The sequence below is a fragment of the Carcharhinus amblyrhynchos genome, unplaced genomic scaffold (assembly GCF_965287045.1).
Source record: "Carcharhinus amblyrhynchos unplaced genomic scaffold, sCarAmb.v2.hapA chromosome_1436, whole genome shotgun sequence".
Classification (NCBI taxonomy): Eukaryota; Metazoa; Chordata; class Chondrichthyes; order Carcharhiniformes; family Carcharhinidae; genus Carcharhinus; species Carcharhinus amblyrhynchos.
Window position 1 is genome coordinate 796 of NW_027651176.1, and position 19,205 is coordinate 20,000.

The 19,205-nt window shown below is 55.6% G+C and overlaps 1 protein-coding gene across 1 annotated transcript; it reads left to right on the forward strand.

Annotated features, from left to right (window-relative positions):
- Positions 1 to 494: 494 nt before the first annotated feature.
- Positions 495 to 18,525, forward strand: LOC145340797 (tuftelin-like; the record flags this gene model as incomplete). The annotated part of the gene is made up of 11 exons (XM_080185260.1): positions 495 to 578; positions 2,069 to 2,152; positions 3,828 to 3,935; positions 4,807 to 4,899; positions 8,798 to 8,908; positions 9,769 to 9,897; positions 10,019 to 10,113; positions 11,023 to 11,128; positions 13,777 to 13,860; positions 14,580 to 14,695; positions 18,266 to 18,525. Coding segments are annotated over 11 exons (1,074 nt in total), but the record flags the coding sequence as incomplete, so codon positions are not given.
- Between the last annotated feature and the right edge of the window lie 680 nt (positions 18,526 to 19,205).

Genomic DNA, 19,205 nt, shown 5'->3' on the forward strand with positions numbered 1-19,205 from the left:
CATTGGAGAGAGTGCAGAGGAGATTTACCAGGATGCTGCCTGGTTTGGAGGGTAGGTCTTATGAGGAAAGGTTGAGGGAGCTGGGGCTTCTGGAGCGGAGGAGGATGAGAGGCGACTTAATAGAGATTTATAAGATGATGAGAGGGATCGATAGAGTGGACGTGCAGAGACTATTTCCTCGGGTGGATGTAGCTGTTATGAGGGGGCATAAGTATAAGGTTGATGGTGGGAGATATAGGAGGGATGCCCGAGGTAGGTTCTTCACTCTGAGAGTGGTTGGGGTGTGGAATGGACTGCCTGTGGAGTCGGACACTTCAGGAACTTTCAAGCGGTTATTGGATAGGCACATGGAGCACTCCAGAATGATAGGGAGTGGGACAGACTGATCTTGGGTTCGGGCAGAGCTCGGCACAACATCGAGGGGCCAGAGGGCCTGTACTGTGCTGTACTGTTCTACGTGTCTATACAATCCGCCCACTCACTAATCGACCCTCTCTCCCCCACAGGACGTACGCCGATTGCGACTGACCCTCCAGGCCAATGAAGAGCCTCTGCAGAGGGACCAAGTCAAGAGAAAGGTATCTGCGGCTCCTTGTGTGTGTGGGTGGGTGTGTGGGTGGCTGGGGCCTCCTCTGCTTTAGGGGGTGGGTGTTTTGCAGGGGGAAGGTTCGGAGTGGGGAGGGAATCGGCCGTCCGCTGGGTGGGGACCGGCCCCCCCCCGACCATGTTGCCTCCCCCAGTCGAATAGCCCACAGCTCGGTCACCAGAGCCCGGGAGGAAGGAGTGAATTGGGCGCCCCAGGGTAACCAACTCCAAGAGAGGGGGGAGGGAGAAGAAAGTTGGGGGGGGGGGGGCAGTACATTGTTACACAGGAGGGGAGGAGATAGGGGGCTTTTCCACACTGGAGAAGGAGGGGGGTGAGGGGGGGACGCTGACTCACTGGTGGGGAAGGGGTTTGGGGGGCACTGCCACACCGGCAAGGGGAGTGACTGTGTGGGGGGGGGGGTGAGAGTTTTGTGCCAAAAGGGTTTGGGACCTTTGTAAAACACTCCCCCCCCCCCCCCAACAGTTTCCTTCCCCGAATTCTCCTCCAGGCAGGAAGCTAACACCCCACCCTGGGTCAGTGTCCGGGTTATCGGAAAGGGATCTTGATTCGAGAGATCGTCCCTATCATCACATCCCCATCTCTGCTCCACTCTCCAGGGGAGACCCCTGTCTGTGGCTTAACCCTTTCCCCACCTTCCCCAGGACTCTGTCCCTCCCTCCCTCTCTTCCCCTCACCCTCACTCTCTCTCTGTTCCCCCTTTGCTCACTCTCTATCTCTGTCCCCCCTTCTCTCTTTCTTTCTCTCCCTCTCTCTTTCTCTCTCTCTATCTCTCTCTGTTCCCCTCCCTCACTCTCTCTCCCTCTCTCTGTCCCCTCCTTCACTCTCTCTCTCCCTCCCCCCTCTCTCTCTATCTCTCTCTGTTCACCACTCGCTCACTCTCTTTCTCTTTATTTCCCCCCCCGTCCCCTTCATTCTCTCTCTGTCTCTGCCTGTCTCTCTGTCTCTGCCTGTCTCTCTGTCTCTGCCTGTCTCTCTGTCTCTGCCTGTCTCTCTGTCTCTGCCTGTCTCTCTGTCTCTCTTGTTCCCTCCTTTCTGAATCATATCCAGTTTCTTTGTTCTGGGTGGATTGGAGAGAGAGAGAGATGGTGGGGGTGTTAAAGTAGGAATAAGCCAATGTCTCCCCCCCGCTCCTCACCTTGTTTGGGTAGAGAGGCGCTGGTGTGAACCTGGTTGGGGGGCTCTGACCAGTCCTCCCACTCACATCACGGGCACTCGCCCAGGCGGGCAATGTCCACCCAACATTTCTCCCAGTCAGCCCGCCATGGGGTGGGGGCGGAGGGTGGGGTATTGCGGATAATTTACGATGCCACATGGAGAGAGTGAGAGGCGCCTCCCGGACACGGAGGGACAGGTCTCCGAGCCACAATTCTCTTGGTTGGTGTTACAAGTTAACCGTTTCCGTTCATTATTTTGTTTTTATTTTCCTCCCTCCCCCTCCCCGCCCCGTTTCCTGCCTTGTAGCCTGTAGGCCGGGCCTACGCTGTTGTGACCTCCAGGGGGAGCACCGACCCAGCCTGGGATGAGACCACTGGTGAAATCCTGAAGGTACTTACCAGCCCGTGAGGTTTTGGGCCTCTTTCTCTATCGGGCCCAGGCAATGGTCTTTGTTTGTTTATCCCTGTCCTCTCTCTTTCTCTCTCTCTCTTGAAAATTTTCCCACCCCTTTACTCGTTCTTTTCTCCCAAGAAATCAAAACACTGGCTGAAGCGTTCAGTGGTTTGACCAATCTGTGTTTGATTACGTTAATCTGTCCAGTGATCAATGTTCAGATTGCTGACTGACTTGATGTGTATTTGATTGTCGATTGCGATGGTTTAATTGGAAATAATTTAGCTTTGAAGGGTGGCTGCAGTGTGTTCAATGATTTGACTGACCTACGTTTGATTACGTTAATCTGTATACTGATCTACGTTCGCCATACCTGACGTATTTTGGATTGTCGATTAATTGGAAATGTCTTTTAGTTTAGAGTGGAAGGGAGCAAGCGTCCGATCATTGAACAAAACTTCTCCTCTTTGTCCTAACTTGCCAATTGCCTCCACTGCCCTCCATCTTGGTCCAACCTTTGTTTTCCAAGCTCCCCCCCCCGCCCCACGATTTTCCCTGGCTGTGGGACGTCCCACCTGAGCAGTGATGCAATGGTTGCATCGTCCTTCACCTTGTATCCACCCCAGTCCCTGGGGGTGCAAGGCCGTGGAGTCTTGCTGCCCTCCCTCTTCCATCCACGGGATGAGGGGGCGACGCCCAGCCCCCTCCCAGCAGGGGAAGGTTGGAGCGACGGAGGGGTGGTGGGGTTGGTTGGGGGGGGTGGGGTTGGTCTATCCTTTTGGCGCAGTCAGCTACGAGCTTAGTGGGGGTGGGGGGGGGGGGGTTCTATTATTTTCTTTGAGATAGCTTCATATCCCCAGTTTTGCCCCTCCATTAGGTGGCAAGTGCTCCATTTGACACACCCTCACCAGGGGAATGCAAGTGACTACAGTGATCCGGCCTCAGACTGGTGCCACATGGTGGTACAGTGGGTTAGCACTGCTGCCTCTCAGCGCCAGGGACCTGGGTTCGATTCCTGGCTCGGGTCACTGTTTGTGCGGAGTATGCACATTCTCCCTGTGTCTGCATGGGTTTCCTCCGGGTGCTCCGGTTTCCTCCCACAGTCCGAAAGATGTGTAGGTTAGGGGGATTGGCCATGCGAAATTGCCCCTTAGTGTCCAAAGATGTGCAGGTTAGGGTGGATTGGCCGTGCTAAATTGTCCCTTAGTGTCCAAAGATGTGCAGGTTAGGGTGGATTGGCCATGCTAAATTGTCCCTTAGTGTCCAAAGATGTGTAGGTTAGGGTGGATTGGCCATGCTAAATTGTCCCTTAGTGTCCAAAGATGTGCAGGTTAGGGTGGATTGGCCATGCTAAATTGTCCCTTCGTGTCCAAAGATGTGTAGGTTAGGGTGGATTGGCCATGCTAAATTGTCCCTTAGTGTCCAAAGATGTGCAGGTTAGGTGGATTGGCCATGCTAACTTGTCCCTTCGTGTCCAAAGGTGTGTAGGTTAGGGTGGATTGGCCATGCTAAATTGTCCCTTAGTGTCCAAAGATGTGCAGGAACAAAGGTGGGCCATTGGCACAAGCTGGGGAGGGGGGGCGCGGTGATCATAGTGTGGTTGGGCCGAAGGGCCTGTTTCTACGCTGTGTTGTTCTATAACTTTAACCCGAATGGGAAACTTGCTTTCCAGACACGCAGCCTCTATGACCCTGACATCAAAGGTATGTTGACGGATTCTCAAATCGCCCAGGAGTCATCGCTGAGACAGCTCCGCACAGAACTCAAACACTTCAAGGAGGTTTGTTTTTACCTGTTCATTCATGGGACATGGGCGTCGCTGGCTGGGTCCAGTATTTATTACGCATCCCTAGTTGCCCTTGGAGGGCAGTTGAGAGTCGACCACATTGCTGTGGCTCTGGGAGTCACATGTAGGCCAGACCGGGGTAAGGACGGCAGATTTCCTTCCCTAAAGGGAACCAGATGGGTTTTTCCCACAATGGGTCATCAGTAGATTCTTAATCCCAGATATTTTTTATTGAATTCAAATTCCACCATCTGCTGTGGTGGGATTCGAACCCAGGTCCCCCAGAACATTAGCTGAGTTTCTGGATTAATAACCAGCTTTACTCTGTATCTAACCCCGTGCTGTACCTGTCCTGGGAGTGTTTGATGGGGGACAGTGTAGAGGGAGCTTTACTCTGTATCTAACCCCATGCTGTACCTGTCCTGGGAGTGTTTGATGGGGGGACAGTGTAGAGGGAGCTTTACTCTGTATCTAACCCCGTGCTGTACCTGTCCTGGGAGTGTTTGATGGGGGGACAGTGTAGAGGGAGCTTTACTCTGTATCTAACCCTGTGCTGTACCTGTCCTGGGAGTGTTTGATGGGGGGACAGTGTAGAGGGAGCTTTACTCTGTATCTAACCCCGTGCTGTACCTGTCCTGGGAGTGTTTGATGGGGGACAGTGTAGAGGGAGCTTTACTCTGTATCTAACCCCATGCTGTACCTGTCCTGGGAGTGTTTGATGGGGGAACAGTGTAGAGGGAGCTTTACTCTGTATCTAACCCCGTGCTGTACCTGTCCTGGGAGTGTTTGATGTGGGGGGACAGTGTAGAGGGAGCTTTACTCTGTATCTAACCCCGTGCTGTACCTGATTCTGTGGTTGTTACAGGTCCGACATTCGATGCAAAATATTCGTGAGCAGATGTCTGGGCGAATGAATGGAGTGAAGTCTGATGTCGTGGATTACTGCCCCCAATCCAAGGTAAAAAGAAATTCCTTATTAGAGTTTACCTTTATCCTGCCTCACCTCATCTTGTAATGGAATGGTGCACTGTTTCACTCGCTCATCCAGCGGCTGTTCCCCCGCAGCCCCCTCCTTAGCTCTGTAACCTCCTCGAGTCCCCTACACCCCCCTCCCTATCTCTGTAACCTCCTCGAGTCCCCTACACCCCCCTCCCTATCTCTGTAACCTCCTCCAGCCCCCTATACCCCCTCCCTATCTCTAACCTCCTACACCCCCTCTCTGCACTCCCTCCCTATCTCTGTAACCTCCTCCAGCCCCTACACCCCCTCCCTATCTCTGTAACCTCCTCCAGCCCCTACACCCCCTCCCTATCTCTGTAACCTCCTCCAGCCCCTACACCCCCTCCCTATCTCTAACCTCCTACACCCCCTCCCTGCACTCCCTCCCTATCTCTGTAACCTCCTCCAGCCCCTACACCCCCTCCCTATCTCTGTAACCTCCTCGAGTCCCCTACACCCCCCTCCCTATCTCTGTAACCTCCTCCAGCCCCCTATACCCCCTCCCTATCTCTAACCTCCTACACCCCCTCTCTGCACTCCCTCCCTATCTCTGTAACCTCCTCCAGCCCCTACACCCCCTCCCTATCTCTGTAACCCCCCCTACACCCCCCTCCCTATCTCTGTAACCTCCTCCAGCCCCCTACACCCCCTCCCTATCCCTGTAACCTCCACCAGCCCCCTACACCCCCTCCCTGTCTCTGTAACCTCCTCCAGCCCCCTACACCCCCCTCCCTATCTCTGTAACCTCCTCCAACCCCCTACACCCCCTCCCTATCTCTGTAGCCTCCTCCAGTCCCCTACACCCCCCTCCCTATCTCTGTAACCTCCTCCAGCCCTCCTACACCCCCCTCCCTATCTCTGTAACCTCCTCCAGCCCCCTACACCCCCTCCCTATCTCTGTCACCTCCTCCAGCTCACATTTTACCAGGTTATGGGCGCTATTTAAATGCAGGCTGTCGATGAGGCCTACACGGTTGACGTGATGAGTTTTTTTTTTGTGTTGATTAGGGAGTGACGGGGCAGTGGGACAGAGTTTGAGCTGGATTCCGACATTAACTGGGCCAGGCCGCGTCATTCGATTAACACGGGTACACAGGTCAGTGGCCGTGTCCATCCGGGGGGGGCCGTTAACATGTTGTCATGTGTCTACATGCGTGTGGGTTTGTGTCTCTTGGGGGGGTGGGGGGGGGCGCGAAATTTTGTGGCGTCGTGCTAATTGTCACAGACTAACAATCCAGGGACCCTCGCAGCCTCTGGGGAGCGAAGTGGGTTCGAATCCCGCCCCCCCCCAAATGGGGATTAAAATCCGATTAATAAAACCTGGGATCGAGAGCGAGTCTCGGTAACGGCGACCGTGACGACGATCATCCGATTGTCGCAAAAAAAAAATAAACCCATCTGGTTCGCGAATGTTTAAAGTTTATTTATTAGTGTCGCAAGTCAGCTTACGTTAACGCCGCGGTGAAGTCGCTCTGGAAATCCCTCTGGGACTGAAAACTAGCCGGAGAATCCCCACAGTGCAGAGGAGGCTGTTCGGCCCATCGGGTCTGCACCCCAGGATAGAAGGGAGCGAGGTTATTTCCGCTTCGGAAGGAAACAAGAACTCGAGGGCACAGTCTCAAGATAAGGGGGGGAGTCAGTTTAGAACGGAGTTGAGGAGGAACTTCTTCACTCAAGGGGTGGTGAATCTCTGGAATTCTCTGCCCGTTGAAGTGGTGGAGGCTGCCTCGCTAAATATATTTAAGTCACGGGTAGATAGGTTTCTGATAGACCGGGGAATTAAAGGGAGAAAGTGGGAAAGTGGAACTGATCCACTTCAGATCAGCCATGATCTTATTGAATGGCGGGGCAGGCTCGAGGGGCTAGATGGCCTACTCCTGCTCCTATTTCCTATATCCCAACTTATTTACTCTAGCTAGTCTCCCTGACACTAAGGAGCAATTTTAGCACGGCCAATCCACCCTAACCTGCACATCTTTGGACACTAAGGGACAATTTAGCATGGCCAATCCACCCTAACCTACACATCTTTGGACACTAAGGGACAATTTAGCATGGCCAATCCACCCTAACCTACACATCTTTGGACACTAAGGACAATTTAGCATGGCCAATCCACCCTAACCTACACATCTTTCAGACTGTGGGAGGAAACCCACACAGACACGGGAAGAATGCGCAGACTCCACACAGACAGTGACCCCGAGCCGGGAATCGAACCTGGGTCCCTGATGCTGTGAGGCAGCAGTGCTAACCCACTGTGCTGCCCACGCCCTTGGTAACGGCAACTGTGACAACGATCATCAGTTGTCGTTAAAAAAAAATAAACCACCTGGTTCGCTAATGTCCCCTTTAGGGAAAGAAATCTGCCGTCCTTACCCGGTCTGGCCTACATGTGACTCCAGAGTCACACAGCAATGTGGTTGACTCTCAACTGCCCCTCCAAGGGGCAACTCTGGATGGGCAATAAATACTGCACCAGCCAGCGACACCCGTGTCCCAGGAATGAATAAACCCCCCCCACCCCCTCCTTCTGGGTGACCCCAGTGTCCGTTGATGACCTCAGCACGGGAGCTCAAGGAACTGGTATGGAGGGTGGGAGGTTGTGGACAGAAGGATGCCCCAGGCAGGGGAGGTGTTGAGTTGCCAATCGGGGGGTACCGTCCAACCTTCTTATGAGATGTCGGCGATAGAGGGGCTGGTGGGAGGGATCTCAGTTGCGACTGGCCGGGGGTCAGTGAGAGAGAATTGCGACTGGCCGGGGGTCAGTGAGAGAGCAATTGCGACTGGCCGGGGGTCAGTGAGGAGAGCAGTTGCGACTGGCCGGGTCAGTGAGAGAGCAATTGCGACTGGCCGGGGGTCAGTGAGAGAGCAATTACGACTGGCCAGGGGTCAGTGAGAGAGCAATCGCGACTGGCCGGGGGTCAGTGAGAGAGCAATTGCGACTGGCTGGGGGTCAGTGAGAGAGCAATTGCGACTGGCCGGGTCAGTTAGAGAGCAATTACGACTGGCTGGGGGTCAGTTAGAGAGCAATTACGACTGGCTGGGGGTCAGTGAGAGAGCAATTGCGACTGGCTGGGGGTCAGTGAGAGAGCAATTGCGACTGGCTGGGGGTCAGTGAGAGAGCAATTGCGACTGGCTGGGGGTCAGTGAGAGAGCAATTGCGACTGGCTGGGGGTCAGTGAGAGAGCAATTACGACTGGCCAGGGGTCAGTGAGAGAGCAATCGCGACTGGCTGGGGGTCAGTGAGAGAGCAATTGCGACTGGCTGGGGGTCAGTGAGAGAGCAATTGCGACTGGCTGGGGGTCAGTGAGAGAGCAATTACGACTGGCCAGGGGTCAGTGAGAGAGCAATCGCGACTGGCTGGGGGTCAGTGAGAGAGCAATTGCGACTGGCTGGGGGTCAGTGAGAGAGCAATTGCGACTGGCTGGGGGTCAGTGAGAGAGCAATTACGACTGGCCAGGGGTCAGTGAGAGAGCAATCGCGACTGGCTGGGGGTCAGTGAGAGAGCAATTGCGACTGGCCGGGGTCAGTTAGAGAGCAATTACGACTGGCTGGGGGTCAGTTAGAGAGCAATTACAACTGGCCTGGGGTCAGTGAGAGAGCAATCGCGACTGGCCTGGGGTCAGTGAGAGAGCAATTGCGACTGGCCTGGGGTCAATGAGAGAGCAATTGCAATTGGCTGGGGTCAGTTAGAGAACAATTGCAACCTGCTGTGGGTCACTCAGAGAGCAATCGCGACTGAGGTGTTTGGAGGGGGTTCGTGTTGTGGTTGTGGGATTCGGCAGAGGGAACAACGGCACTAATGGATCTCTCCCCCCGCCACCCCCCCCCCCGCCACCCCCCCCAACCAACAGACGGAACGCAGCGACGAGGAGACCGAAAAGATGCGGGAAGTGACGAGGCGTCTGTACGGCAAACTGCAGGAATCTGAGCGCCAACAGGAGGCTGCAAGGAAGGCGCTGGAGGTAAAAGTTGGGGGGGGGGGCGGGGGGGGGTGGTGGTGGTCGAGCATTTCTGGAAGAATTCGGCATCACCCGGAGGCGGCACTTTTGGCCTCAGTAGCTTTGGCTTGTTATGAGCTGAGAACATTCAGCTGGAATGTAAAGGGGGCGGGGGGGAGATATTTAATTTGCAGGGTGATGTCTGATTGTGGTCGGGGATGGGGGCGGGGGTGGAGAGAGTGTTGGCACATTTGGGTTTCCCCGGAGGGGCTCATCCAGGATTCGAATTCGGTCCGGTAGGATGTTTGGCCCGTGGGAAAGGCCGCTGTTACTCTAGACGGATTGGCGCTAGACTGCAGCACGTGAGGTTTGCCCGCTGATGCAGCCTGCGCCGCCTTTAGGCCAGTGCGCTGCCTACGGGAAGCAAAAGATGGGGTGGCGGGTGGGGGAGGGTGTGTGAAATCTACTGACAAACTATTGGGGTCAGTGAGAGAGCAATCGCAACTGGCCTGGGGTCAGTGAGAGAGCAATTGCGACTGTCCCGGGGTCAGTGGGAGAGCAAGTGCCACCGTCCAGGGTCAGTGGGAGAGCAATTGCGACTGTCCGTGGTCAGTTAGAGAGCAATCGCGACTGGCCGGGGTCAGTGAGAGAGCAATTGCCACTGTCCGGGGTCAGTTAGAGAGCAATTGCCACTGTCCGGGGTCAGTTAGAGAGCAATTGCGACTGTCCGTTGTCAGTTAGAGAGCAATCGCGACTGGCCGGGGTCAGTGAGAGAGCAATTGCAACCGGCTGGAAGCTTCGGGCTGTAATAAGCGCAATCTCGGGTGCTCGGGCGAGCCTGGAAAACAGGAGCCTGAAATCCCCCTCAATTTCCTCCCCAACAGGATCAGGCGTCTCACCACCAGATGCAACTGGAAGAGGCCCGGGAATCCCTCCAGAGGTCGGAGGAGAGGGTGGCCGATCGGGACAAGAGGGTCGAGGAACTCCAGAGGCTGATGACCGGGATGGAAAAGGTAGGGCGGAGGGGTCTGTGCCGACGGTTCGGTTTTGAGGGTGGGGGGCAGCCAGGTGAGGTGGGTGGGATCCGAACGATAATGGCCTCTTTCTGTGCTTTATTTCCTTCCCCCGGCGCAGGAGCACCAAATCTTGGCGACGAGGATGAGAGAGAACGAACGTCAGCTGGAGGACATGCGGGTGCAGAAGGAGGCTGGCCTGGCCGATCGCCACAGGTAGGAAAATCACTGGCTGAATTTCAGATGTCCCGTCTCGGTCCTCGATCTCACGACCTCTCCTAAACTCTGACCCGGCCGGCGGCCATTGCTCTCCGAGTGACCCCGGACGGCGGCCATTGCCCTCCGAGTGACCCCGGCCGGTCACCATTGCTCTCCGAGTGACCCAGGACAATCACAATTGCCCTCCGAGTGACCCCGGACGGTCGCCATTGCCCTCCGAGTGACCCCCGACGGTCGCCATTGCTCTCCAAGTGACCCCGGCCAAATGCACTTGCTCTCTCGCTGACCCCAGCGGCCATTGCTCTCTCGCTGACCCCGCCGGCCATTGCTCTCTCGCTGACCCCGGCGGCCATTGCTCTCTCGCTGACCCCGGCGGCCATTGCTCTCTCGCTGACCCCTGGCCGGCCATTGCTCTCTCGCTGACCCCGGCGGCGGCCATTGCTCTCTCGCTGACCCCGGCGGCGGCCATTGCTCTCTCGCTGACCCCGGCGGCGGCCATTGCTCTCTCGCTGACCCCGGCGGCCATTGCTCTCTCGCTGACCCCGGCGGCGGCCATTGCTCTCTCGCTGACCCCGGCGGCGGCCATTGCTCTCTCGCTGACCCCGGCGCCGGCCATTGCTCTCTCGCTGACCCCGGCGGCCGCCATTGCTCTCTCGCTGACCCCGGCGGCCATTGCTCTCTCGCTGACCCCGGCGGCGGCCATTGCTCTCTCGCTGACCCCGGCGGCCATTGCTCTCTCGCTGACCCCGGCGGCGGCCATTGCTCTCTCGCTGACCCCGGCGGCCGCCATTGCTCTCTCGCTGACCCCGGCGGCCGTGATTAGCTCCTCTACCGGACCTGGAGATTGTTGGATCTAACCCACTCTCTTTACCCCCCCTCCCCCCCCCCCCCGACACGCGTTGCCAGGTCGTTAGAGCTGGAGAAGGAGGTGCAGACGCTGAAGGAGAAGATTTCCCACCTCAATGACATGCTGAAAAGTCAGCAGCGGAAAGTGAGACAGATGATCGAACAGGTGAAGACTGTCTGCTCTCGATCGATGAAACCATCCCCCACCCCCTGTGGAATAGATCGTGTAGATTCCTAATGGTACAGGAGGCCATTTGGCCCGTCATATGTGTGTGCCGGCTCCATGAAAGGTCTACCGAATTTGTCCCACTCCCAGCTCATTCCCCATTCCCCAAACTCAGGACTCTCTCTTTCTATCTCTCCACTTTCCTTCCTCTCTGTCTGTCCGTCTCTCTCTGTCTGTCCGTCTCTCTCTGTCTGTCCGTCTCTCTCTGTCTGTCCGTCTCTCTCTGTCTGTCCGTCTCTCTCTGTCTGTCTGTCTCTCTCTCCTCTCTGTCTCTGTGTGTGTCTCTCTCTCTCTCTCCTCTCTGTCTCTCTCTCTCTCTCTCCTCTGTCTCTCTCTCTCTCTCTCTCCTCTGTGTGTCTCTCTCTCTCTCTGTCTCTCTCCTCTCTGTCTCTCTCTCTGTCTCTCTCCTCTCTGTCTCTCTCTCTCTCTGTCTCTCTGTCTCTCTCTCTCTCTCTCTCCTCTCTGTCTCTCTCTCTCTCTCTCTCTGTCTCTCTCTCTCTCTCTCTCCTCTCTGTCTCTCTCTCTCTCTCTCTCTGTCTCTCTCTCTCTCTCTCTCTCTCCTCTCTCTCTCTCTCTCCTCTCTCTCTCTGTCTCTCTCTCCTCTCTGTCTCTCTCTCCTCTCTGTCTCTGTGTGTGTGTGTGTCTCTCTCTCTGTCTCTCTCCTCTCTCTCCTCTCTCTCTGTCTCTCTCTCTCCTCTGTCTCTCTCTCCTCTGTCTCTCTCTCCTCTGTCTCTCTCTCCTCTGTCTCTCTCTCCTCTGTCTCTCTCTCCTCTGTCTCTCTCTCCTCTGTCTCTCTCTCCTCTGTCTCTCTCTCCTCTGTCTCTCTCTCCTCTGTCTCTGTCTCTCTCCTCTCTGTCTCTCTCTCCTCTCTGTCTCTGTCTCTCTCTCCTCTCTGTCTCTGTCTCTCTCCTCTCTGTCTCTGTCTCTCTCTCTCCTCTCTGTCTCTGTCTCTCTCTCTCCTCTCTGTCTCTGTCTCTCTCTCTCCTCTCTGTCTCTGTCTCTCTCTCTCTCCTCTCTGTCTCTGTCTCTCTCTCTCTCCTCTCTGTCTCTGTCTCTCTCTCTCTCCTCTCTGTCTCTGTCTCTCTCTCTCTCCTCTCTGTCTCTCTCTCTCTCTCCTCTCTGTCTCTCTCTCTCTCTCCTCTCTGTCTCTGTCTGTCTGTCTCTCTCTCCCTTCTCTCTGTCTCTGTCTGTCTGTCTCTCTCTCCCTTCTCTCTGTCTCTGTCTGTGTCTGTGTGTGTGTGTGTGTGTGTGTGTCTCTGTCTGTGGTTTGAGGGCATGTTCAGACAGGGTGTGTTTTTTACGTGTTAATTCCTGCAGTGTGATTTTCTGAGTAACTGTGAGCTGGGTGGATAGCGATGACACAGGGCTTTGAGCTCCCACGGTTGCTCTCATCTCCGATTGTCACCTTTTGTGGTTTCAGCAGAGGGTGTGAACAGCCAAGCCTGTAAAATACCCCTCCCCTCCCCACCCCTCCCCACTTCCCCATGGGTGATGTACATGGCAAAACACAAGCTCCGTGACCTGTCCACTCTGACCCGCTCCATCGCTCAAACCAGTCACTGCCAAGGGTTCCTCAATCTGCCTCTTATTCAGGTAGATTTGCATTTCTCTAGCGCCCGTGGCCATCGTGCGACTTCCAAAACTGCCCCTCTGGCCTGAAACACTTTAGCAAGGATTAAATATGTCATAAAACAGTTAGCCCACAGCAACTGATGCACCGACCCTCCCCGCAGTGCGGCGCTCCCTCAGCACCGACCCTCCCGCAGTGCGGCGCTCCCTCGGCACCGACCCTCCCGCAGTGCGGCGCTCCCTCGGCACCGACCCTCCCGCAGTGCGGCGCTCCCTCGGCACTGACCCTCCCCGCAGTGCGGCGCTCCCTCGGCACTGACCCTCCCCGCGGTGCGGCGCTCCCTCGGCACCGACCCTCCCGCGGTGCGGCGCTCCCTCGGCACCGACCCTCCCCGCAGTGCGGCGCTCCCTCGGCACCGACCCTCCCCGCAGTGCGGCGCTCCCTCGGCACCGACCCTCCCGCAGTGCGGCGCTCTCTCGGCACTGACCCTCCCACAGTGCGGCGCTCCCTCGGCACCGACCCTCCCCACAGTGCGGCGCTCCCTCAGCACCGACCCTCCCGCAGTGCGGCGCTCTCTCGGCACTGACCCTCCCACAGTGCGGCGCTCCCTCAGCACCGACCCTCCCCGCAGTGCGGCGCTCCCTCAGCACCGACCCTCCCGCAGTGCGGCGCTCTCTCGGCACTGACCCTCCCACAGTGCGGCGCTCCCTCGGCACCGACCCTCCCACAGTGCGGCACTCCCTCGGCACCGACCCTCCCACAGTGCGGCACTCCCTCGGCACCGACCCTCCCACAGTGCGGCGCTCCCTCGGCACCGACCCTCCCCACAGTGCGGCGCTCCCTCAGCACCGACCCTCCCCACAGTGCGGCGCTCCCTCAGCACCGACCCTCCCACAGTGCGGTGCTCCCTCAGCACCGACCCCCATCTGCGAAACCTATCCCTTTAGTGTTGCACAGTAAATGAGTTCCAGTCACGGGGGGGTACGAGACTATAATCTGTCTATTCCTCTGTGCCCAGATTGAGAATTCCAGGAGCCAGATGGAGGAGAAAGATTTGCTCATTCAGCAGCTGCAGGAGAGAGTGGAACATCTGGAATCTGAGGTACAGCGGGATGTGGGTGGGGGTTCAGTCCCAGTTTGGGAGTAACTCAGTTTAATCCCACCTTTCTCCGGGAATGACTGTACCTCGGTTCCTGCGGAGAGAGGAACAGGGAGAATCTGGGATCGTCTCCCTCGGAGCAGAGACGGTTCGGGGAGGGGAGGGACGGTTATTTAATCGGGGCGTTCGAAATCACAATCGGGGCCAGGGTGAAGACTGGTGGCAGGATCGTAGAATCCCTACAGTGCAGGAAGAGGCCATTTGGCCCATCGGGTCTGCCCTGCCCACAATCCCACCCAGGTCCTATCCCCCTAAACCTACACATTGGCCCTGCTAATCCCCCTGACACTAAGGGGCAATTTAGCATGGCCAATCCCCCTAACCTACACATCTTTGGACTGTGGGAGGAAACCAGAGCACCCGGAGGAAACCCACGCAGAGATGGGGAGAACGTGCAGACTCTGCACAGACAGTGACCCGAGGCCGGGAATTGAACCCGGGTCCCTAGCTCGGCTTCTCTGGGCAGTGGCATTTCTGGAATTCTCTGTCTGAAAGTGCTGTGTAAGCCGAGGCTTGTCCGGATAAGACTGAAACTCCTGTCCCTGTGCTTACGTCGATTTGCTGTAACCGTCTGTGAACTGACTTTGCCTGGTTTCTTTGTTCTTTATATCACCCCCACCACCCACCCCCCCAAACCCCATTTCTCCCCCCTCCCCCAACAGAACCGAGAGATGCACGACCGTCTGGAATACGCCACCGGTGGTGAGGACAAAGCCCAACGCCACTCCCCCGACACCCAGAGGTGGGGGCTCACTGTGGATTCCCAGGACACGCACAGGTAACCGGGAGGCAAGCCCTCATTTTAATATAGTTTCTCTACCCCCCCCCCCCCCCCCTCCTCACTCTGGACTCACCCACAAGAAGAAATGTCCTTTATCCACCTCCCCTCCCCCGCCCCCACACAACCTTGCCAAGACTGTTTGGGATCTTATAAGAGAGGAAACGCTGGAAAATCTCAGCTGGTCTGGCAGCATCTGTACGGAGAGAGAAGGGCTGACGTTCCGAGTTCAGGTGACCCTTCTCCAAAGCAAGAAGGTACAAAGTGGGAGATATTTATACTGGTAGATTGAACCAGGGCAGGACTTACTCAGTTAATGGTAGGGCGTTGGGGAGAGTTACAGAACAAAGAGATCTAGGGGTACAGGTTCATAGCTCCTTGAAAGTGGAGTCACAGGTGGACAGAGTGGTGAAGACGGCATTCGGCATGCTTGGTTTCATCGGTCAGAACATTGAATACAGGAGTTGGGACGTCTTGTTGAAGTTGTACAAGACATTGGTAAGGCCACACTTGGAATACTGTGTACAGTTCTGGTCACCCTATTATAGAAAGGATATTATTAAACTAGAAAGAGTGCAGAAAAGATTTACTAGGATGCTACCGGGACTTGATGGATTGAGTTATAAGGAGAGGCTGGATAGACTGGGACTTTTTTCTCTGGAGCGTAGGAGGCTGAGGGGTGATCTTATAGCGGTCTATAAAATAATGAGGGGCACAGATCAGTTAGACAGTCAATATCTTTTCCCAAAGGTAGGGGAGTCTAAAACTAGAGGGCACAGGTTTAAGGTGAGAGGGGAGAGGTACAAAAGGGACCAGAGGGGCAATTTTTTTCACACAGAGGGTGGTGAGTGTCTGGAGCGAGCTGCCAGGGGCAGTAGTAGAGGCGAATACAATTTTGTCTCTTGAAAAGCATTTAGACAGTTACATGGGTACGATGGGTAGAGAGGGATATGGGCCAAATGCGGGCAATTGGGATTAGCTTAGGGGTTTAAAAAAAGGGCAGCATGGACATGTTGGGCCGAAGGGCCTGTTTCCCTGCTGTAAATCTGTGTCTCTGCCTCTCTCTCTGTGTCTGTGTCTCTGCCTCTCTCTCTGTGTCTGTGTCTCTGCCTCTCTCTCTGTGTCTGTGTCTCTGCCTCTCTCTCTGTGTCTATGTCTCTGCCTCTCTCTCTGTGTCTCTGTCCGTGTCTCTGCCTCTCTCTCTGTGTCTCTGCCTCTCTGTCCGTGTCTCTGCCTCTCTCTCTGTGTCTCTGCCTCTCTCTCCGTGTCTCTGCCTCTCTCTCCGTGTCTCTGCCTCTCTCTCCGTGTCTCTGCCTCTCTCTCCGTGTCTCTGCCTCTCTCTCCGTGTCTCTGCCTCTCTCTCCGTGTCTCTGCCTCTCTCTGTGTCTCTGCCTCTCTCTCTGTGTCTCTGCCTCTCTCTCTGTGTCTCTGCCTCTCTCTCTGTGCCTCTGCCTCTCTCTGTGTGTCTCTGCCTCTCTCTCTGTGCCTCTGCCTCTCTCTGTGCCTCTGCCTCTCTCTGTGCCTCTGCCTCTCTCTCTGTGTCTCTGCCTCTCTCTCTGTGTCTCTGCCTCTCTCTCTGTGTCTCTGCCTCTCTCTCTGTGCCTCTGCTCTCTCTGTGCCTCTGCCTCTCTCTGTGCCTCTGCCTCTCTCTGTGTCTCTGCCTCTCTCTGTGTCTCTGCCTCTCTCTCCGTGTCTCTGCCTCTCTCTCTGTGCCTCTGCCTCTCTCTGTGTCTCTGCCTCTCTCTGTGTCTCTGCCTCTCTCTGTGTCTCTGCCTCTCTCTGTGTCTCTGCCTCTCTCTCCGTGTCTCTGCCTCTCTCTCTGTGTCTCTGCCTCTCTCTGTGTCTCTGCCTCTCTCTCTGTGTCTGTGTCTCTGCCTCTCTCTCTGTGTCTATGTCTCTGCCTCTCTCTCTGTGTCTGTGTCTCTGCCTCTCTCTCTGTGTCTCTGCCTCTCTGTCCGTGTCTCTGCCTCTCTCTCTGTGTCTCTGCCTCTCTCTCCGTGTCTCTGCCTCTCTCTCCGTGTCTCTGCCTCTCTCTCCGTGTCTCTGCCTCTCTCTCCGTGTCTCTGCCTCTCTCTCCGTGTCTCTGCCTCTCTCTGTGTCTCTGCCTCTCTCTCCGTGTCTCTGCCTCTCTCTCTGTGTCTCTGCCTCTCTCTGTGTCTCTGCCTCTCTCTCTGTGTCTCTGCCTCTCTCTCTGTGTCTCTGCCTCTCTCTCTGTGTCTCTGCCTCTCTCTCTGTGTCTCTGCCTCTCTCTCTGTGTCTCTGCCTCTCTCTCCGTGTCTCTGCCTCTCTCTCTGTGTCTCTGCCTCTCTCTGTGTCTCTGCCTCTCTCTCTGTGTCTCTGCCTCTCTCTCTGTGTCTCTGCCTCTCTCTCTGTGTCTCTGCCTCTCTCTCTGTGTCTCTGCCTCTCTCTCCGTGTCTCTGCCTCTCTCTGTGTCTCTGCCTCTCTCTCTGTGTCTCTGTCTCTCTCTCCGTGTCTCTGCCTCTCTCTCTGTGCCTCTGCCTCTCTCTGTGTCTCTGCCTCTCTCCGTGTCTCTGTCTCTCTCTCCGTGTCTCCCTCCCTCTCTCTCTGTGTCTCTGTCTCTCTCTCCGTGTCTCTGCCTCTCTCTCTGTAGAAAGTGGGGGATATTTATCCTGCAGGGGGAGGAATGGAAGATGAGTCATAGCCACAGAAACCAGGGGAAAGGCTGCTAATGGCAGCCCACAGAGAGAATAAAGGGTGTGAATGGCCAGACGCAGAGAAGCTGCGACAGATGTTGGCGGAGGGTGGGTGAAATAGGGCAGAGGTAGAGTGTAGAAAAGGGGAAGCGGGGGAGGAGAAAAGGTAAGGGGGATGAAGTTGGGGGAAAGAGTGTGAGGGGGGGGGGGGAAGGAAGAAAGCCAATAAAGAAACAAAAAGGTAGAGAAGAGTAAAATAAAATAGGATGAAAACTGGGCTCGAGTGTGGTGGAGCTAATCATCTGAATTGGATGTTGAGGCTGTAAGGTGCCAAGCTGGAAGATGAGATCCTGTCCCTCCAGTTTGTGTTGAGCTTCACTGGAACTTTGCAGCAGGTCAAGGACAGACAGGTGGGCACGGGAAGCAGGATCGTGTGTTAAAGTCGCAAGCATCAGGGTCCAGATTGTACACAGACCAAAGGCACTCAGCAAAGAGATCGCCCGGTCTCTCCGATTGTAGAGGGGGCCACGTCGGGAGCGGCGAACTCACCCGATCGGGAGAGGAAACGCTGAAATGAGTGTCTTGGGCCTTGGCTGGCGACCATGGGAGAGGTGAAGGGACACCCGCGATTGCGTGTGGGGGTATAGTGGATGGGGTTATCCCGCAGGGAAGGGTCTCTACGGAACGCTGACAGAGGGAGTGAAGAGAAGATGTGTTTGGTGGTGGGATGGGATCTTAAAAAACCTCAAACGACTCACCCCAACATACTACCCTTCACTCTCTGATACCCCCATGTAAGCACGCCCAATCTATCCTCCTTTCATACAACGCTTGCCCTCGAAACCAAGTTATTCTTTTTACGTTTGAGCTTCTATTTCCTTGAAACTGAGACCCTCTCCTTCCCTTCTGTCACCAGCTCGAGAATCCCTTTGGTGTCTAAGAAGCCCAAAGCACTGGTACGAGTGTTGGAGACATCGTGACTTCATGGACAATTTACTCATAAAACGTTAACAGGACTGGTGTGTAAAAAAAAAACTCCCCCTGTAAGAACTCAACTCTAAAATATGGAACTGGCGTCGTGAGGGGGAGAGGATTTGATAACACTCACAAGCCTTGGGATAAGTTAAACGCTAAGCTAGTTAAATCCAGAGTGAAGTTCTCTCCACGCTGTCCCCTCCCCCCATCAAACACTCCCAGGACAGGTACAGCACAGACTTAGATACAGAGTAAAGCTCCCTCTACACTGTCCCCCCATCAAACACTCCCAGGACAGGTACAGCACAGAGTTAGATACAGAGTAAAGCTCCCTCTACACTGTCCCCCCATCAAACACTCCCAGGAAAGGTACAGCACGGGGTTAGATACAGAGTAAAGCTCCCTCTACACTGTCCCCCCCCCCCATCAAACACTCCCAGGACAGGTACAGCACGGGGTTAGATACAGAGTAAAGCTCCCTCTACACTGTCCCCCCGATCAAACACTCCCAGGACAGGTACAGCACAGGGTTAGATACAGAGTAAAGCTCCCTCTACACTGTCCCCCCATCAAACACTCCCAGGACAGGTACAGCACGGGGTTAGATACAGAGTAAAGCTCCCTCTACACTGTCCCCCCCATCAAACACTCCCAGGACAGGTACAGCACGGGAAAGTTAGATACAGAGTAAAGCTCCCTCTACACTGTCCCCCCCATCAAACACTCCCAGACAGGTACAGCACGGGGTTAGATACAGAGTAAAGCTCCCTCTACACTGTCCCCCCCCCTTGGGTTTGTCAGCACGGCAGGAGGAAATCGGAAATAACAGATGGAAAAACCTGGGAGTGATTTCCAGACACATCGATCGAGTATTGGAAAAC